The 15,692-nt window shown below is 53.7% G+C and overlaps 1 protein-coding gene across 3 annotated transcripts; it reads right to left on the reverse strand.

Moving 5' to 3' along the window:
• Positions 1-1,360: 1,360 nt before the first annotated feature.
• On the reverse strand, positions 1,361-15,294 carry SLC35B2 (solute carrier family 35 member B2). Of its 3 annotated transcripts, none has more exons than XM_025197840.1 (4): positions 15,233-15,294; positions 9,707-9,900; positions 7,461-7,621; positions 1,361-5,934 (listed from the first exon to the last, which is right to left on the reverse strand). In XM_025197840.1, the coding sequence occupies exons 1-4, from the start codon at positions 15,277-15,279 to the stop codon at positions 4,996-4,998; spliced, it is 1,341 nt and encodes a 446-aa protein (XP_025053625.1). In that variant the 5' UTR covers positions 15,280-15,294; the 3' UTR covers positions 1,361-4,995. The 3 variants fall into 3 exon arrangements, with proteins under 3 accessions (XP_025053625.1, XP_006018633.1, XP_025053626.1); XM_006018571.2 differs by lacking the exon at positions 15,233-15,294 and adding an exon at positions 11,370-11,485; XM_025197841.1 differs by lacking the exons at positions 9,707-9,900; positions 15,233-15,294 and adding an exon at positions 7,733-7,937.
• Positions 15,295-15,692: the final 398 nt, after the last annotated feature.

A 15,692-nucleotide genomic window follows, 5' to 3' on the forward strand; every position in this document is an offset into this window, starting at 1 on the left:
GAAGCTGTGGGGGTGGGGTGGGGCTGGGGTAGTGGCTGGCAGGGGGAGGGTAGGTATATGACCTTGCAGTAAAGTGCAGGGACATGTGCCCTGTAAGAGACAAGGGCAGCAGGCAACTCCGCCCTGTCCAAGACCCCCAAGGACAGGGGTCAGTAATGTTTTTGGGCAGTGTCAAAAATACCCACAAGCTCCACTTGCAAGAAGTTGGTGTGCCAGGGTCCAATGGTTGGGGAGCCATGAGGAGCCCAATCCTTGTGGCAGCACAGCCTGAGCCCTCCTCTGCTGTCTGCCCCAAGGTGCATGTGCCAAGCAAAATGCCTTCACGTGCCATGCTCAGGTACTGTCCAATTTCTTTATCAGCGATTTGGACGATGGGGTGAAAAGCAACCTGTTCAAATTTGCTGATACCAAAATTTGGGGTGAGGTGGGCACGCTAGCAGGGAGGGAAAGACTGCAACAAGACCTGGATAGGTTGCAAGGGTGGGCTAACAAAAACAGGATGCATTTCAATACTGACAAGTGCAGGGTGCTGCACTTGGGCAGTAGTAACCAGCAGCACACTTATAAGATGGGAAACTCCCTTCTTGAGAGCATGGAGGCAGAAAGGGATCTTGGAGTCATTATTGACTCCAAGATGAACATGGGCCGACAATGCTAGGTCACGGTCGGCAGGGCTAACCGGACCCTATTGTGCATCCACAGGTGCATCTCAAGTAGGGCCAACGAGGTGATCCTCCCCCTGTACGTGACACTGGTCAGGCCGCAGCTGGAGTACTGTGTCCAGTTCTGGTCACCCCACTTAGAGGGATGTGGACAACATTGAGGGTCCAGAGGAGGGCCCACACGCATGATCTGGGGACAGCAGGGCAGACCCTACAATGACAGGCTACAGGACCTGAACCTGTTCAGCCTTCACAAGAGAAGGCTGAGGGGGGACCTTGTGACCATCTATAAACTCACTAGGGGGGACCAGAAGGGTTTGGGGGAGACCTTGTTTCCCCTAGCGCCCCCCGGGATAACAAGGAATAACGGCCACAAGTTGTTGGAGAGTAGGTTTAGACTAGACATCTGTAGGAACTACTTCACAGGGCGGCTAGGATCTGGAACAAACTTCCAAGGGAAGTGGTGCTGGCTCCTACCTTCCTGGGCTTCAAGAAAGCAGCTCAATGCCTACCTGGCTGGGGTCACTTGAGCCCCGTTTCCCTCCTGCCCAGGCAGGGGGTCGGACTTGAAGATCTACAAGGTCCCTTCCGATCCTACTTCTATGATTCTTCTACCTATGCTGAGGGTTGCTTACCCCTGCCATAGGGTGTCCTGGGATCTCAGCTTCAGGGGTGTTGTAGCTGGGCTTCAAGAAAGCAGCTCAATGCCTACCTGGCTGGGGTCACTTGAGCCCCGTTTCCCTCCTGCCCAGGCAGGGGGTCGGACTTGAAGATCTACAAGGTCCCTTCCGATCCTACTTCTATGATTCTTCTACCTATGCTGAGGGTTGCTTACCCCTGCCATAGGGTGTCCTGGGATCTCAGCTTCAGGGGTGTTGTAGGCAGGTTCTGCTTCAACCTGCTTCTGTGCCTCTCCAGTGCCATGGTGTGTGTGGGAGCTTGCAGGATACCACCTAGCTTAGGCCTCCCTTTCTGCTCCTTGAGCTTCGAGTGGTGAGGCAGTGCCCAGCTTCCAGCTGCTTGGCACAGTTGGTCACCCTGAGGGACTTGGGATGAGGGTGGGTACTGCAGGTAGTCATTTTATGCAGGACAGTAGCTTTGCAAGGTATTCTCCTTCCCTGTATTTTCAACCTGCAGTGCAGTTGCACACATGCTGGGGCACCTTCAGCAGGCAGACCTGTCCACACCTCTGGATAATGCTGCAGTGTCATTCTCCACCCGAGCAGCCCACTGAGGACAGCTGGAGAGTGCTGTGCTGACTGCAGGCCAGCACCAGGCAGAGCCAACTGCAGTCAACCTCCACTCAATACAAAGGGACAGAGGCTTTAGCTCCCAGCATGCAAGGCAACCCAGCCAACCTTTCTTCTTCTCTAAGTCCTTGTAGTGTGCACTGCATGCTGGGATTTGCAGTTCTCCACCGACTACACATCTGAATTAAAGCTGAGTCACTGCAGGTTGCATTCAAGAGGTGGCATTGCTCTCAGCAGTCAGGGGTAGAGAGGTTGTGGGGGCTGAGACAGCCTCCATGTTCTCTCTCTTTTTTTTTTTTCTCTTTAAGTCTGATTAGAAAAGCAGTTATAAAACATGTAGCGAGATTTTCCAGTCCTCTCTTCTTCAGTTAAAAGCTTTTTTTTTTTTTTTTTTCTCCCTGAAAGACCAGGCAGAAAATAGGGAACTCCCAAACTGGTACTAACTTAAACGTCACACACACAGAGAATGCAAATGAAAAACTGTCCCTCTTCCAAGCCTGCAGTTTGAAATCCACTTCTGATGCTCCAGTGAAAAAGCTTCCCCCTCCCACAGATCTGTTTCCCTCTTCAGGGTCTCTCTAGCACCTTGTCTTTCAGATCCAGCTTGTTCTTCTCCAGCTCCAGCTAAACCTTTCTGCTCTAGCACATCTCTACACCTCCCATAACCTGCCCACACACCCTACCCAGCCCAGCTGCTCCTATCCAGCAAGCCTAGCACCAACTCAGTGGCCTGCCATCACCCAGCTCCTTCCAGGTGAAGCCCCTGAAGAAACACTGTTCAGTGGGACCGTATGATGCCAGAAGGTACAAAACTATTCAGTTTGTGACTATGGCCTCCGCTGAATATGTTTGGGGGGGGAGGAGTAGATTTCTTCTCACCCCTTTTCCCCCAGCAGTAGGATGACATGCTCTGATACAGGAGGGCTTATAAACCTTTTGTTCTTAAAGGACCATGGTAAATCTGAAGGATTGCATTATCCATAAGTACCCATTCCCTTTTAAATCCTCCCACAACCTTGGCCTGGCTAGTCTTAGAGCAGCAGTCCCCCAGGCCAAGAGTGCATCCTGGGGAAAAAAATACTTCCTTTGATAGATGTGGGACTTGCCACCTTTCAGTTTGATTGCCCGGCCCCTGGCACTGGGGAAAACCAAAGGCTACCTTCTCCAGATCACTTATGTCCTATCTTCTCTGCAGAGCAAGCAGGCCTGCCCCATTCAGTCTGTCATTATGTGGAAGTGTCACTTTATACTGCAGCTACTCATTGCCCACTTTTCCTCTCTGCTAGCTTCTTCCTGAGTGCTGGTGACCACCATGCAACAGAGCACTTACAAAAAAGGCATCCCAATATGACAGCCTAGGTGCAAAGCAACTCTTGTCTCTGCACATCCCAGCCTTCTGGTTCTGTGAGTTAGCTGGTCCCTGGCCCAGCTGCAGGGAGGTATCTCCACTCATGCAGTCAGCCCTCCAGCTGGGTGCTTTGCATGAGAACACCATGACAGACTCAAGCCTCTTCAGCCTTGTTGCAACAGTGGAGGAGGCTCAGCATGCCAGGGAGGCAGTGGGTTTAGAGCAGCCCTACTCCACTTGCCAAGGGCAGAGCTAGCAGAGGCCATGTGCAGGGCTGCACCTATGGAGGAAGATGACTAAACTGCACTTCCCAGGAACCAGACCAATCCAATAGATTCAGGGGTAGAAATAGCATTAGCATTTGTGAGGCTCAGCTAAAACCAGACTGAAGTCCCTAGATCAAGGTCACAGGAGAGACTGCCCTTTTCCACCGCATGCATTCAGACCAGTGTTTGCCCCCAGGAGGGCACAGTTTGCAGCAGATTTTTAATTTAATAAAAAGAGAAAAAAGTTGCATTTCAAAAGTACCAAAACCATTTCCCTTTTGCATCATGGGTCAGGTCACTTCAGCAATAAAAGGGTAAAACCCCAGCCCTCCCTGAGGCAGGGCTAGGCTTCAAGCTCCCTGCATCCCAGTGGGAGAGCTGCAACCACTGGTCAGGCAAAGGGGAAAAAAAAAGGAAACCACATGTGAGCCTCTGTCCTGTCTTCCAGGCCCTGGTGCACTGTGTACATAGCCAGGCCCCCGGAAGGGCTGGCACTGGCACCTCCTGCAAACGGGAAGAGGAGAATACAAGGAGGGCATTTGTGCTTCTCTGAACTTTAGGAGACAATGACAAATGCCAAAAGCCACAGAAAGAACACCTGAAAGGGGGACCCAGGGGATTTTGGGAGTCATAGTTTGAGACTATGAGAGTAGATGGCAATGAAAAGCAGTACAAAAGACCATAATGACTTTCTGGAAGGGCATGGAGCCTGCAGACTTCTCTACCTCGAGGTTGGGTGGGCAGGGTGGAAAATACGGAAGAGGCAAAATGACCTGATAAGCCAAATGAGAAAGGAAGGGGCAACTGTTTCACGTAGCACCAGCCATTGGATGAGCCTGCCCACTTCCCACCTGCTGGGGGTTGGTGGGAGCTTCCCCCCAGCCAGCACTCTCACCCCTGCAGTGTCTCATATTGGGACTGGAGCTTCCCTCACAACTGTAGGTACTCTTCAAGAAAAATTAGTGTTTTCTTGCCATTCCCTTGTAGCTGGCTCTGTAGAGGCAAAATAAATGAGGAGTGTAGGTGGAGGCAAGATGAGGCTGGGAGGCAAAGCTCTCACACTCATAAATAAACTTCCAGAGAAGACATAAGTAACAGACAGGCGAAGCCAGGGTGGGAGTTACACACTCCTGCCCTCTGGGTGGGGGAAGTTTGGACTGAGATCAGACAGCTCCCACTCCCTTGGCTGGGGTGGGGGTATCTCTGGGGGTGGGGCAGGGGCTGAAATTCTCAGACCTATTTAAGGCAAACGGAGAAAGATGCCACAGCAGCTGTAAGTGCATCTTGTTGCTGCTGGGCCCACTCCAGCTCCTTCTCAAGGAAAAGCTGCTGGAAGGAAAAAGAGAGTCACCAACTCCCTGCCCTGCCTCTCCGTAGGTTCCTGAAGAGGAGACAAATAAAGTGAGTGCATTGGAGATGGCACGGGGGAGGGGAGGAGGGGGGCAAGAGCATGGTCTGCACCGCAGCCCCTAGACCTTCTGTATGGGTGCATCGCCAGGGGGCAGCTTCTTGCTGCGCTTCTTCATGCGGCTGCGGGCATAGACCCGCAGGAAGAGAGCCACAAAGACAACGGCCACACCCAGACCGCCCACCACAGTGACAGCATGGCCGTAGATGAGGCAGGAGAGGAGGATAGCAAAGGCCTGGCGCAGGGTCATGATGATGGTGAAGACGGCCGCCCCAAACTGGCTGATGGTGTAGAAGATGAAGAGCTGGCCACAGGCAGAGCAGACTGAGAGCAGCACAGCGTGGACTGTGAACTCCGAGTGACGGGCCATGAAGCGGGCCGACTCCACCAAGGCACCCTGTTCCAGGAGCGAGCCCATGGTGAAGAGGCAGGAGAAGACATTCACCCCGAACATCATCTGCACGGGGGACATCTTGTAGGTGAAGAGAGCATCCTGCCAGTTGGAGGTGAAGCTGTCAAACACAATGTAGCCAGCCAGCAGGACCAGGCCCGAGAAGGTTGTGACAGTGGAGAGATGCTTATTGGGGGCGCTGGAGAGAAGGAACATGCTGACCCCCACCGAGATGAGCGCAGCTGTGAGGTACTCCCAGTACTCGTAGCTCTTGCGTGATACCAGCTTGCCCATGAGCATGACTGGGATCACCTTGGAGGCCTTGGCCAGCACCTGGGTGGGGAAGCTGATGTACTTGAGGGCTTCGTACTGGCACCAGCTGCTGAGGATGTTGGAGAGCGAGGCAAAGGAGTACTTGAACATGGGGGCGCCGTGGCGTGGCTGCTTGGTCAGGGCACAGTACAGGCCAGCCACAGTGAAGGCCAGGATCCGGTTCATAAAGACCAGGAACTGCGAGTCCTTAAACTTCTCACCTGGCTCCGTCTCCGTGGTCCCATACGTCCGGGTCATGACACGCTCCTGGAGAACACCCCATGTCAGGTAGGAGACCTGTAGAGGGGAGGAGAAGCAGAAAAGTGAGGAGGAGCAGGGGTAGCTGGCAGCCTCATGCTCAGGAAGGTACAGACCTGCCCAAATGCCTCCCCACTTCCAACCAGCAGAGGACAGGGACACACAGTAGCCTGGAACCACGGGACAATCCCCACCAGCACCAGCACTAGACTACAGACTCTGAGAAATGGCCAGCCCAGCTGGCTCCCTCCTCACTCCCACAGCACCACCGCTCCCACCAGTTACACACAGAGGGCACAGTGTGTGGCACTTCATCACACACAGATCTGGGCAGCCCCCAAGCTCCCCTTACAGTTAATACCTCACAAAAAAACATCTGGCTCTAGGTGTCAGCCACAAACTCAAACAGAAAGAAAAGGAAACAGCAAAGCACACATTCCTGCAGCCCCATCAACCCTGCTCAGATTGAATGCTCTTTACAAGACACGTAGTTAGGTATTACTCTGTCTGTTGAACCAGAAAAACTGGAACAGAGAATATGACAAGGACACGGCCTGGAACCTGCTGCCAGGAGAAACTCTGCTCTAGGGGTTCCTGGCATTCAACACTGCGGCCCCTGCATTGTATAAACAATTTTTCATAGTCATTCCCTAAGCCCTTTCTCCCATCAGTGACAACTCTGTTCTAACCCAGCACAGAGAGACCTGCCATCAGGGCAGGCTCATCTGCACAAGTACTTACACAGCCCCGCTGCCACGGTACCCGAGCTCCTCAGACACTGATGGAGACATCCACGTGTCTCCACCTCCCACAGGACAGGGCCTGAGTTACAGACATTCAGCGACCTGATCGAGGTGACACAGCAAGGCAGTGTCAGACCCAGGAAACAAACTGCACTCTCCTGAGGCCCAGTCCAATGCCTTCATTTCCAAAAACCAACCTTCCCTCACTCTGGCCTGCCTTTCATGCACTTACAGTGTAGCTGTAGCTCAAAGCTGTGGGGCCCAATGTGTCCTCCTCACTGCAGCTAGATTCCAACACTGGAGGGATTTTTCTATTACCAAATTAAATCTCCCTAAGGGGAGAGCCTCTGCTTCAACACATTCCTGCCCTTGGGGCAGTCGGGACTCTCAGTGCTTGTGAGAACAGCAAGTCAAAAGGCAGGCTGCCCCAATACCCAGTGCAGACCAGAGCAGCCACTACTTTAAACATCAATTGTGCCCTGCAGGAATTCATCCATCTGGATCCACAGAGGGCACCAACTGGACAAGTTTCCAGCCCAGCAGATGCTGGCTTATTGTAATGCAAAGGATCAGAAGGTTACCAGCTGAGAGCACATGAAAAATGAGTGGATTGCTGCTGCCTTTACAGTCTGCATGTCCCAGCATACAATGCAACCAGGCACAGCCCAAATCAATTAGAGTCCCAGACATTGAGATGCCTTCTCTCTGGAGGCTACAAACCAGCTGCCTGCATATCAGGTCCTGTTCTCTATCCCTCTATCCTCTTGCTCTCCCCACCCCCACAACACACAGAAAGTGGCTACAAACATGCTCAGTCTCTACCTGGAGGCCAACAGCACAGAAGAGCAGCTTGAAGACTTGTCGGGCTGTTGAGGACTCCATGGGCTCACTTCGGGCAGCTAAAGGGATGTCATCTTGGTGTGCAGACTTGGCCTCGCTACCGAAGACACATGACTTAATGACAGGAAAGCAAATGCCACGGCCTGGAGGAGCAAGAGAACCAGAGATAGTGTTAGCCTGGTTAGGGCCAGGGGGGCACAAGCCACAATTAACACTGGATAGAAGAAAGTCGGACAGCTGTTAACAGCGTCTACCTGACAGAAGCATAGCTGTGTTAGCCTGAAGTCAGTCAGAAAGTAGGGCAGAGTAGCACCTCAGAGACTAATTAATTCAGAGAAGCATATGTAGCAGAAAGCCCCTTTTCCTCTTGCCTGCAGTTGCTCTCCCCTCCTTGGATATGTTTTTCCTCTTCTACCTTTTCTTCCTTCCTCTTTCTTTCACTTTAAGATAAGGAATTGTGTTTTGAAATTTGTAGGCGTGCATTTTGTATCTCCCCTTGTATTTTGGTATTTTTATCTATTTGTGCCATGGCATTACTTTTGTAGCTTATATTTTATACTCCTCACCTTTCAACTAAATGTGTTTAGTTTCATAAGTAAATTATACATTGTAACAATGTTAACAAGGGCAGGAATCAAACTGCCCTTCCCTGTATCAGGCTGGCCCCTGAAAGAGGGAGTGAATCAGTGATTGAATGTGTAACACAGTAGCAGACAGCTATTAACACCTGGGAAACTGCAGATCAACCAACGGAAGAACTCAATAGAAGACAATGTAATAACCGGGAAATCTCTAAACTACATGCGGACGACCCCTGGGGCTGACAGATGCCATCCAGTAGCCACCGAGGGGGGGAAGGCCCATGAGGGCCAACGACCCCTGGATTGGGCAAACCTGAAAACTGGGGAGTCACCAAAGTCTGCCAAGGACAGATAAAAAGCAGTGAAAAGTGACCCCCAACTTGACCAGCACCCGACCTGTCCAGCCAGAAGGACCAGCTGGCGACCCCCTTCTGGAAGATAACACCACGCTGAAAAAAGCTTCAACGACAGACTCCAGCGCCTGTGGGATAGGTATACCTGACTCTTGTAGAGTGTGTGTGTGTGTGTGTGTGTGTGTGTGTGTGTAAGGACCAGCCCCAAGGTTTATGATTTAACTCATTACAGTGTTTCAATCCGCCTAATAAACCAGAATTTTAAGGATCCCGAGTTGGACATCTGTAGCCAACACATAAGCTTTCGTAAACAGCAGCTTGATTCATCAGATGGTATGAATAGACCTGCAGGCAGCAGAGGCTCTAAATACACAGCGGTAATTTAAATACAAGTTAGCTACTGCTTATGAAAGCTTAGAATCACAGAGAAGCCAGGCTGGAAGGGACCTCCAGAGGTCATCTAATCCAACCCCTGCCTGAGGCAGGATCATCCTGATCCAAACCATCCTATAAAATCTATAATCTAAACTCTACGTAAGACTACGGTCAACCCCGACACAAAACAGACATAACACCCCCATCTACTTCTACAAAAGGTTGTCAATATTTGCTCAAGTAATCCCAGGGTGAGGGCCATGCCCCCCTGCACCAGAGGAAGGCAAAAACACTCACCAATCTGACCATGGGATAAAATTCCTTCCTGACCCCAAATATGGTGATCAGTCTGACCCAGAGTGGAGGGGCAAGATCCTCCAGCCAGGAACCTCAGGCTGTGGTCCCAGCAGGAGCACCGGCACACCTCACTCACTCCAGGTTATGCCTTGCTAAATCACTTAGGCTATAAGATGCCACTCTGCCCTGACTTCGGAGTATCTACAAGTGTCAGCCCCTGTACTACCCCACCTGGAGTTTCATAACAGGATCTGTGGCAGTCTGAGGCACCTCAACCAAAGTCCTGCCCAACCAAACACCCTAATCTGAGTTGAGAGGAGCTGAGCCAGAAGAGCCCACATGCTTGCAGGTCTGAAGGATAAACCCATTACCCATGCTGCCCTGGGCTGCCTCTGATGGATTCCAGGCTATCTAACAGGAAACAGCCATAGCTGTCGTGGTTGAGATAAGGCAGCTGAGATGATCTAGATGAGTTTGGCTGTCTCTGAACAGTCCCTTATTAGCCTAGGTGTAGAGGGACCTAGACCTGTGGGTCAGGACCAAGGTGCATTGACAGAGGCATGTCCAGGCCAAACAAGGCCAGAAAACAGGAGTAGAACTGAAGTGCGTTATCCCCTCTTACCTGTCTCCAGGTAATTCTTTCGCTTGAAGTACTGGATGAGCAGGTACCCCGGCACCAGGATGCTTGCATAGCCAGCAGCATTGATGAAGAAACGGAACAGCCAGAAGTCCCCCCATGTGTCCTGCAGGGCAGCTGGTACTGCTTCACTGGCAGCCATGGGTGGAAGAGCAGCTAGCATGACAGCCAGGTACAACCTACCGAGAGAAGGAAATCCAGAGAGTGAGCCCTGGGGTGGGGGCAGGAGGTGGTGCTACCCTGGCCTGGGCAGCAGCGATAGAAACGTGCCACAGCATACCGGCAGCACAAGGGACTCCAGCCCTCGCTCCCCAAGTAGGATGGAGCCCTCAGGCACAGCAGCAAAGCCCTTTCCAATCACTCACAGAACTAAGGTCCTTTCAGGGTGGCATAGGCAGCCCATTGCCTGGTTGGGAGCTGAGAACTGCTCCACCCCTCTCTGAACTGCTCAGGTGCATCTCCATGATTGGGGCTTTCAGATCAACTGGCTAGGGTGAGTCAGGAGGGGACAGGACAGGAAACTGCACTAAGTATGGGGAGTGCCCTGGCCAGGTGCCATGTTAGACAATCTCAGTGAGCCTCCTCACTCTCCACCAGACAACAGAAGCCTCCTCCCTTTCTCTTCTGGTAGCAGTCAAACAGCCGTGGTGGCATCCTGCCCAGAGGTGACCGCAGCAGTTCCAGTTCAGGTGGCTTGTAAAGCACCTGCAGGATCAGGGGCAGAGGAGAAACAACTACCCTTGACAAAGTTATCAGCTCTGGCCTGTAACCCAGGGTGTTTGCAGCCCTAATTTCCCAGGTGCTCTGGGTGTCCCAGGGGGTGTCAGACCCTGGTGCTGATGATAGTTTTACACAGGACACAGCTCCAACTGCTGTCTCTCCTTGGAAATCTTACTGGGACATGCTTAATTGCCAGCCAAAATCTTTACTCAGGGGGAGGGGAAAAGCTATAAAATAGGAACAGCAGCTCTTGCCCTGCAGCTCATATTTCAGCATCCGGACCAGAGCGACCTTCCTGCAAAACAACGGGTAGTTCCCTTCACACCTCCTGCGCCACAGGTGACAGGCGGGTAGAGCGCGCTGGACAGGCTGAAACGCTGCCAGGCACGGAAGAGAATGGCAGGGGGGTGGCAAGATGGGGGTTGACCTTGCTGGGTAGGAACAGGACGTGCCCCTGAGAACATGCAAGGATGCTCCCGAGAGCCAAGTGGAAATCACATGGGCTCACCCTTCTAGCCAGACACCTTCAACAGTGGTGGGGCTCTTATCACCACTTTCCTCTGGAGCACCAGGGATTAACACACCCTTAGATTAGCCAGAGAGCTGCTCCTGCTAGCACAGCAGGCACCCAGAAGCACTAGCAGGACTTCTCTCCTCAGGAAAGGCCTAGAGTCCCCGTCAGCTTCTACTCACCTCCAGGGACAGCAATTCACTAAAGGTAGAAGAGTGGGGAGCAAATGATGGCTGTGGGTCAGCAAGGGCAAAGGATGCTGTTGCCCCACAATAACTCTCTGTACACACAGTGCTGTCGGGCAGCACCCTCTCTCATGGCAGGGGGAAGGGGCTCTGATCAGCCCATAGCATTGAAGCAGGGCACTGGGAGTCAGGCTGCCTGCCTGGGTTCTGTATCTGGCGGCCAGGGACTCACTTGTTCTGAATGTCCCAAGTGACCCGCACAAGGAGGGCTCCAAAAATGAATTAATGCCCTTGAGGATACCACCCAGAGTGTGCCTCCAGCTATCACATCTGCAGTTCTCCTTCACACTGTTCTTGGCCAGCCCTGATCTAACCCCTGGCAACCTGAAACCAGAAACAGAGTATTAAGATAGGAAACAAATGTGCCTTCAACATCCCACCACTCTTCCCCCTCCCTGCATCATCAACCATGTCCCATGCCTGTCAGGACCTGGGGGCGTGTCCCTGTTGGGCAGATTCCCCACCACCCAGAGCCCTTGCCCAGAGAGAACATGCACACACATCTCTCTCTCTCTCTCACATGACTAAAACTTCAGAAATGCCCAACCCAGAGACAAGCAGAAGCTGCTGTTTTGCTCCAGGGCCAGTTTCACTGCCCCATTCTCATGTGCCACCAGGCCCAGCAAGAACAAGGTCTTGGCATCAGAGTGGGTGCAGGGTTCAACTGGCCTGGTGTTTGAGGGTAAAAGGGGCCTGGGAACATTTCTGTCCGTGCCTGGCTTTCACCGTGTTATCTGTGGCATTGTTGACTCAGCACCACCCCTCTAAACCACTAGGGCTTCCTGCCACAGGGGGGACACAGGGCGTCCTTGTATGTTAATCCCACGTGGACTTCTGCGCTGAAAGCTGCATCCCCCAACCTCCTCCCCACACACATTTGATGTATTTGTACCCCTCCCCCCAAAAGCCAAGTGCTCAGCAACCATAGTGACCCTGGTATGTTGGGGGAAGCAAGGCGGCTGGTATGGTTCCCCCACTCCCTGCTTCAAGAAGTCACATTTAAACTAGATTTATCAGCAGCAAGTGGGGGGCAGTGCTCTATAGATGGGGGGAGGAGGGAAACGGGGGTTTTGGGGTTGGCAAGGCAGCTGTACTGAGGATACAAGGGGTGTCAGGGAGAGAGCTGGAGGCATTTGCCTTTCCTGGAGCTGGGGGAGCCTGTACAGATGGCCAGAATAGGTGAGAGGACTCATGGTTTGGTGACTGGGACAGCATCTGCTGAGGCCTCCCTGGCCCCATTTGAGCCACTGTGGAAAAGAAACAGCTCTGCTATCCCAGGCCCACAGCAGCTGGACAATGGCGCTCTCTCCCCCTCCACGGCTAATTGCTTTGTGGCCCCATGAGCTGGTTCTGTGCGTCAAGTTCCTCCCTCCTCCAGCGTCACTCGAACAGGGAGCTAGTGTTACAGGTAGCACTATGCAACAAGCAGGCAGCACACTCGCTCTTGCCAGGGATGAAAGGAGCTTTCATAGTCTCAGGCCTGCAGAACAGCCAGGAAATCTGGATCACAAACTCGGCTACTGTTCCCCCTAACACAGGAGGGTCACTCTCAAACATGCTATCCCAGAACCTGGGTGGGACATAGCCCTCCCTTCCCACTTCCCTGTCCTCCCCCTTCGGCTTCTGGCACATCACAATTTAGGCCCTGGCTGACAGATTTAGAATACCCCTTCCCCTAGCCCAACTCCACCCTGATTAACAGGGATCCTGGTTTTCTCTGTTTAAAAATTGCAAATTCTCTGATAAAACCACACTTTGCAAATTCTCTAATTAAAAAACCCTAAATCCATGATTAAAATGACACACCACTATACACAGGTATCAGCTGAACACAAAGTTTTACTGATATATTTACAATTTTAAAGCAATTTGGAACCCTGCCAGTTTTTCAGTCATTACAATAAAATAAATTCTAAATACCTATAAATTTTGGTGTTTGATTTTGGGTTTTTTATCATGGAAAAATCACAGCTACCCCTGCCCCAGCTACTTACCAATACAAGTCCAGGCTCCTCACTCCCCCCGGCCCTGCCAGTGCCCCTCACTCCCCCACCCCTACTGGTGCCCCTCACTCCCCACTGGGACCTGGGGCAACAGGACAGAGCAGGGCAGGGAGACTGTGAGCCCTCCACTGCCATAGAGAGGTGCCCCCTGCCCACCTGGCAGCAGCAGGGGGCACAACTCCGCACCACCACCCCCGGGTGGGTAGGGGGCACCTCGCCATGGCAGCACAGGGCTCGCAGTGGCAGTACCGAACTTCCCTGACCTGCTCTTCCCTGCCGCACCGGGTCCCACCTGCTGGGCAGGGAGCCTGAGCCTGAGCTTGCAGCAGGTGGCCCACCTCCACCCTGCACGCAAATCTGGGGGGCATATGCTCCCCATGCTCCCCCTGAGAACGTGCACAGTGGCGGGGAACCAGCCCACTCCACTGGATGAGCCGCCCGTGGCTCTGTCCCACTTCCTGCCCGGGCTTTGAGGCTATGCATTGCCCCAGGCCCCAAGCCCCATGCACTATCCGGCTGGGCAGCAGCCCCAGCCCAACTCTCTCCTTCGCTATGGGGGCCTCAATTACTCCCCCTGCCCCGACTTACCTGTGGGAGCTGCTCTCCAGGCTGCCTGGCAGCCATGTGCACGTGTAGGTGTGCACACGTGCATGGTGCCCCCTGCCTGACTGCCCTGCTCCCGCTCCCCCCAGCTTCTTGCATGCTGGAACTCTGCCAGCCTGCAAGGGAAAACCTGGCATTTCCTGCGTTTTTCTCCTTTAAAGGAGAAAACCTGGGCTTTTTTCCTTAAAAGGAGAAAATCCAAGCTTTACTGCGTTTTTCTGTGGTGAAGGGAAACCCAGATCCCTGCTGATCACAGGTCCCAGACAAAGCAGGGAGGAGGGAGGGAGAAATCTACAGAACAAAGAAACCACCCCCATCCAGCTCTACTGACATCCACCACTCCTGTCCTGCAGCCTCCCTTGCTGAGTCCTGCCACCCTACTCCTAACTCTAGCAGGGTGCCTTTCTGGCCTCTCCCTTCCAGCCCCCTTGACTAACACACAAAATGGGGCGAACTTAAAGACTTAAAACCAGATCTCTGTGATGACTGCAGTGAGTTGTCTTTGGTTCTCCCAAGGCAGGAGGACTTCATATGTCAGCCTTGGCAGTGTACAATCTGCCGGCAGAAAGGAGAGGGGCAAGCAGAGATGCTGAACTCTATCCCGAGACCGACAACAGGCAACACAACGCTGAGATGAGTCTTTCTGCAAGTGGCCCTTGGTAACACTGGCAGCAGTGACAGCAGCAAGACACTTCATGGCCTAACCCCAGCCACACGCTGATAGAGTCAATGCCATGCAGGCTCCCGGCCACCGCAGTACAGATCTGGCTCAGAGGACCTTGGGCCTCCCCTGCTCCCTAGCTTGTGAAGAGGCATTCAAGTCTGGGGGAAGAACCTCCTGTTTCAAAGATCCCTAGGCTTTTCTGGGGTTTTGCGCCTGGGGTGAGCAGCTCAGTGCCACGCTACTGGCATTTTGCTTTCCATGATTCCTCTGTCAGCACCAGACCATCACAGACAGCTAGGCACTGAAATGCTGAGCTAGCTCTCCAAGACAGCTCAGCACACTTCACACACAGTCCAGAGCAGCGGTGCTCAACCTTCTGGATGAGCCCTGCAGGGCCTGTCCACAGGCTGCCCCCAGCACGTGTGTGTGATCAGGAGTGATGGCTGGCAGTGCGTGCCGGGCCAATAACACATGCAGCCACATCCCATGTCCAGGACCATGTCAGCCAGTCCACAGGGGCTCCCGCGGATCCAGAAATTTGGCAGCAGGGGAGCCACAATTACTGCTGGAACGTGGCGCTCTCCCAGGGCTTCTGGGAACAGGTCCTTGCCCCGGAGCCGGCATGCCCCGCCAGTGCCCCATCCACACCCCACGGCCAACTTCAAGGCCAGACCACTTCTGTGGGCCCAATCCCTGCCCCCTGCCCTGCCTCGTGGGGGGTCAGCCTAGGCACCAGGGCCCTTGCTCAGGGGGTTTGTTTCTCACCGGGACCCCAGTCTGCAGCCCTTCCCAGTGCAGCCACCACAGGACATGGCTGGTAGCTGTCCCATGCGCCATGCAGGCTGGAGCTGGCACCTTGCCTCGGCCAGGGGCAAGGGCTGTTCCTGCCCCCCCCAGCACCCTGCTGGTGCCCACTGGGGCCAATGGGGATGAAGCCTGGTGCGGGTGCAGTGTAGATCCCCTCCAGCCCCATATCCAGGGTCAGCTGCATCCCTGCTGGGAGGGGGGACATGGGGGGGGGGAGCGGCAGGTTGCTGAGCCCCTCACACCAGGAGTTTTCAATGGCATGCGCCCAGGCACAGCTGGCCCCTGCCCCCAGTACCTGCCCCCTGCTGGGCCCCACACCTGCAGGCAAGGGGTGGAGGGGATGCATGGCCCCAAGGCTGCCGGGGTCCCAGCTCCCCCTGGGGCTGGAGGGGGCATGCACAGGGTGGGGGGAAGCACG

Source organism: Alligator sinensis, unplaced genomic scaffold (genome assembly GCF_000455745.1).
Source record: "Alligator sinensis unplaced genomic scaffold, ASM45574v1 scaffold198_1, whole genome shotgun sequence".
NCBI lineage: Eukaryota > Metazoa > Chordata > Crocodylia > Alligatoridae > Alligator > Alligator sinensis.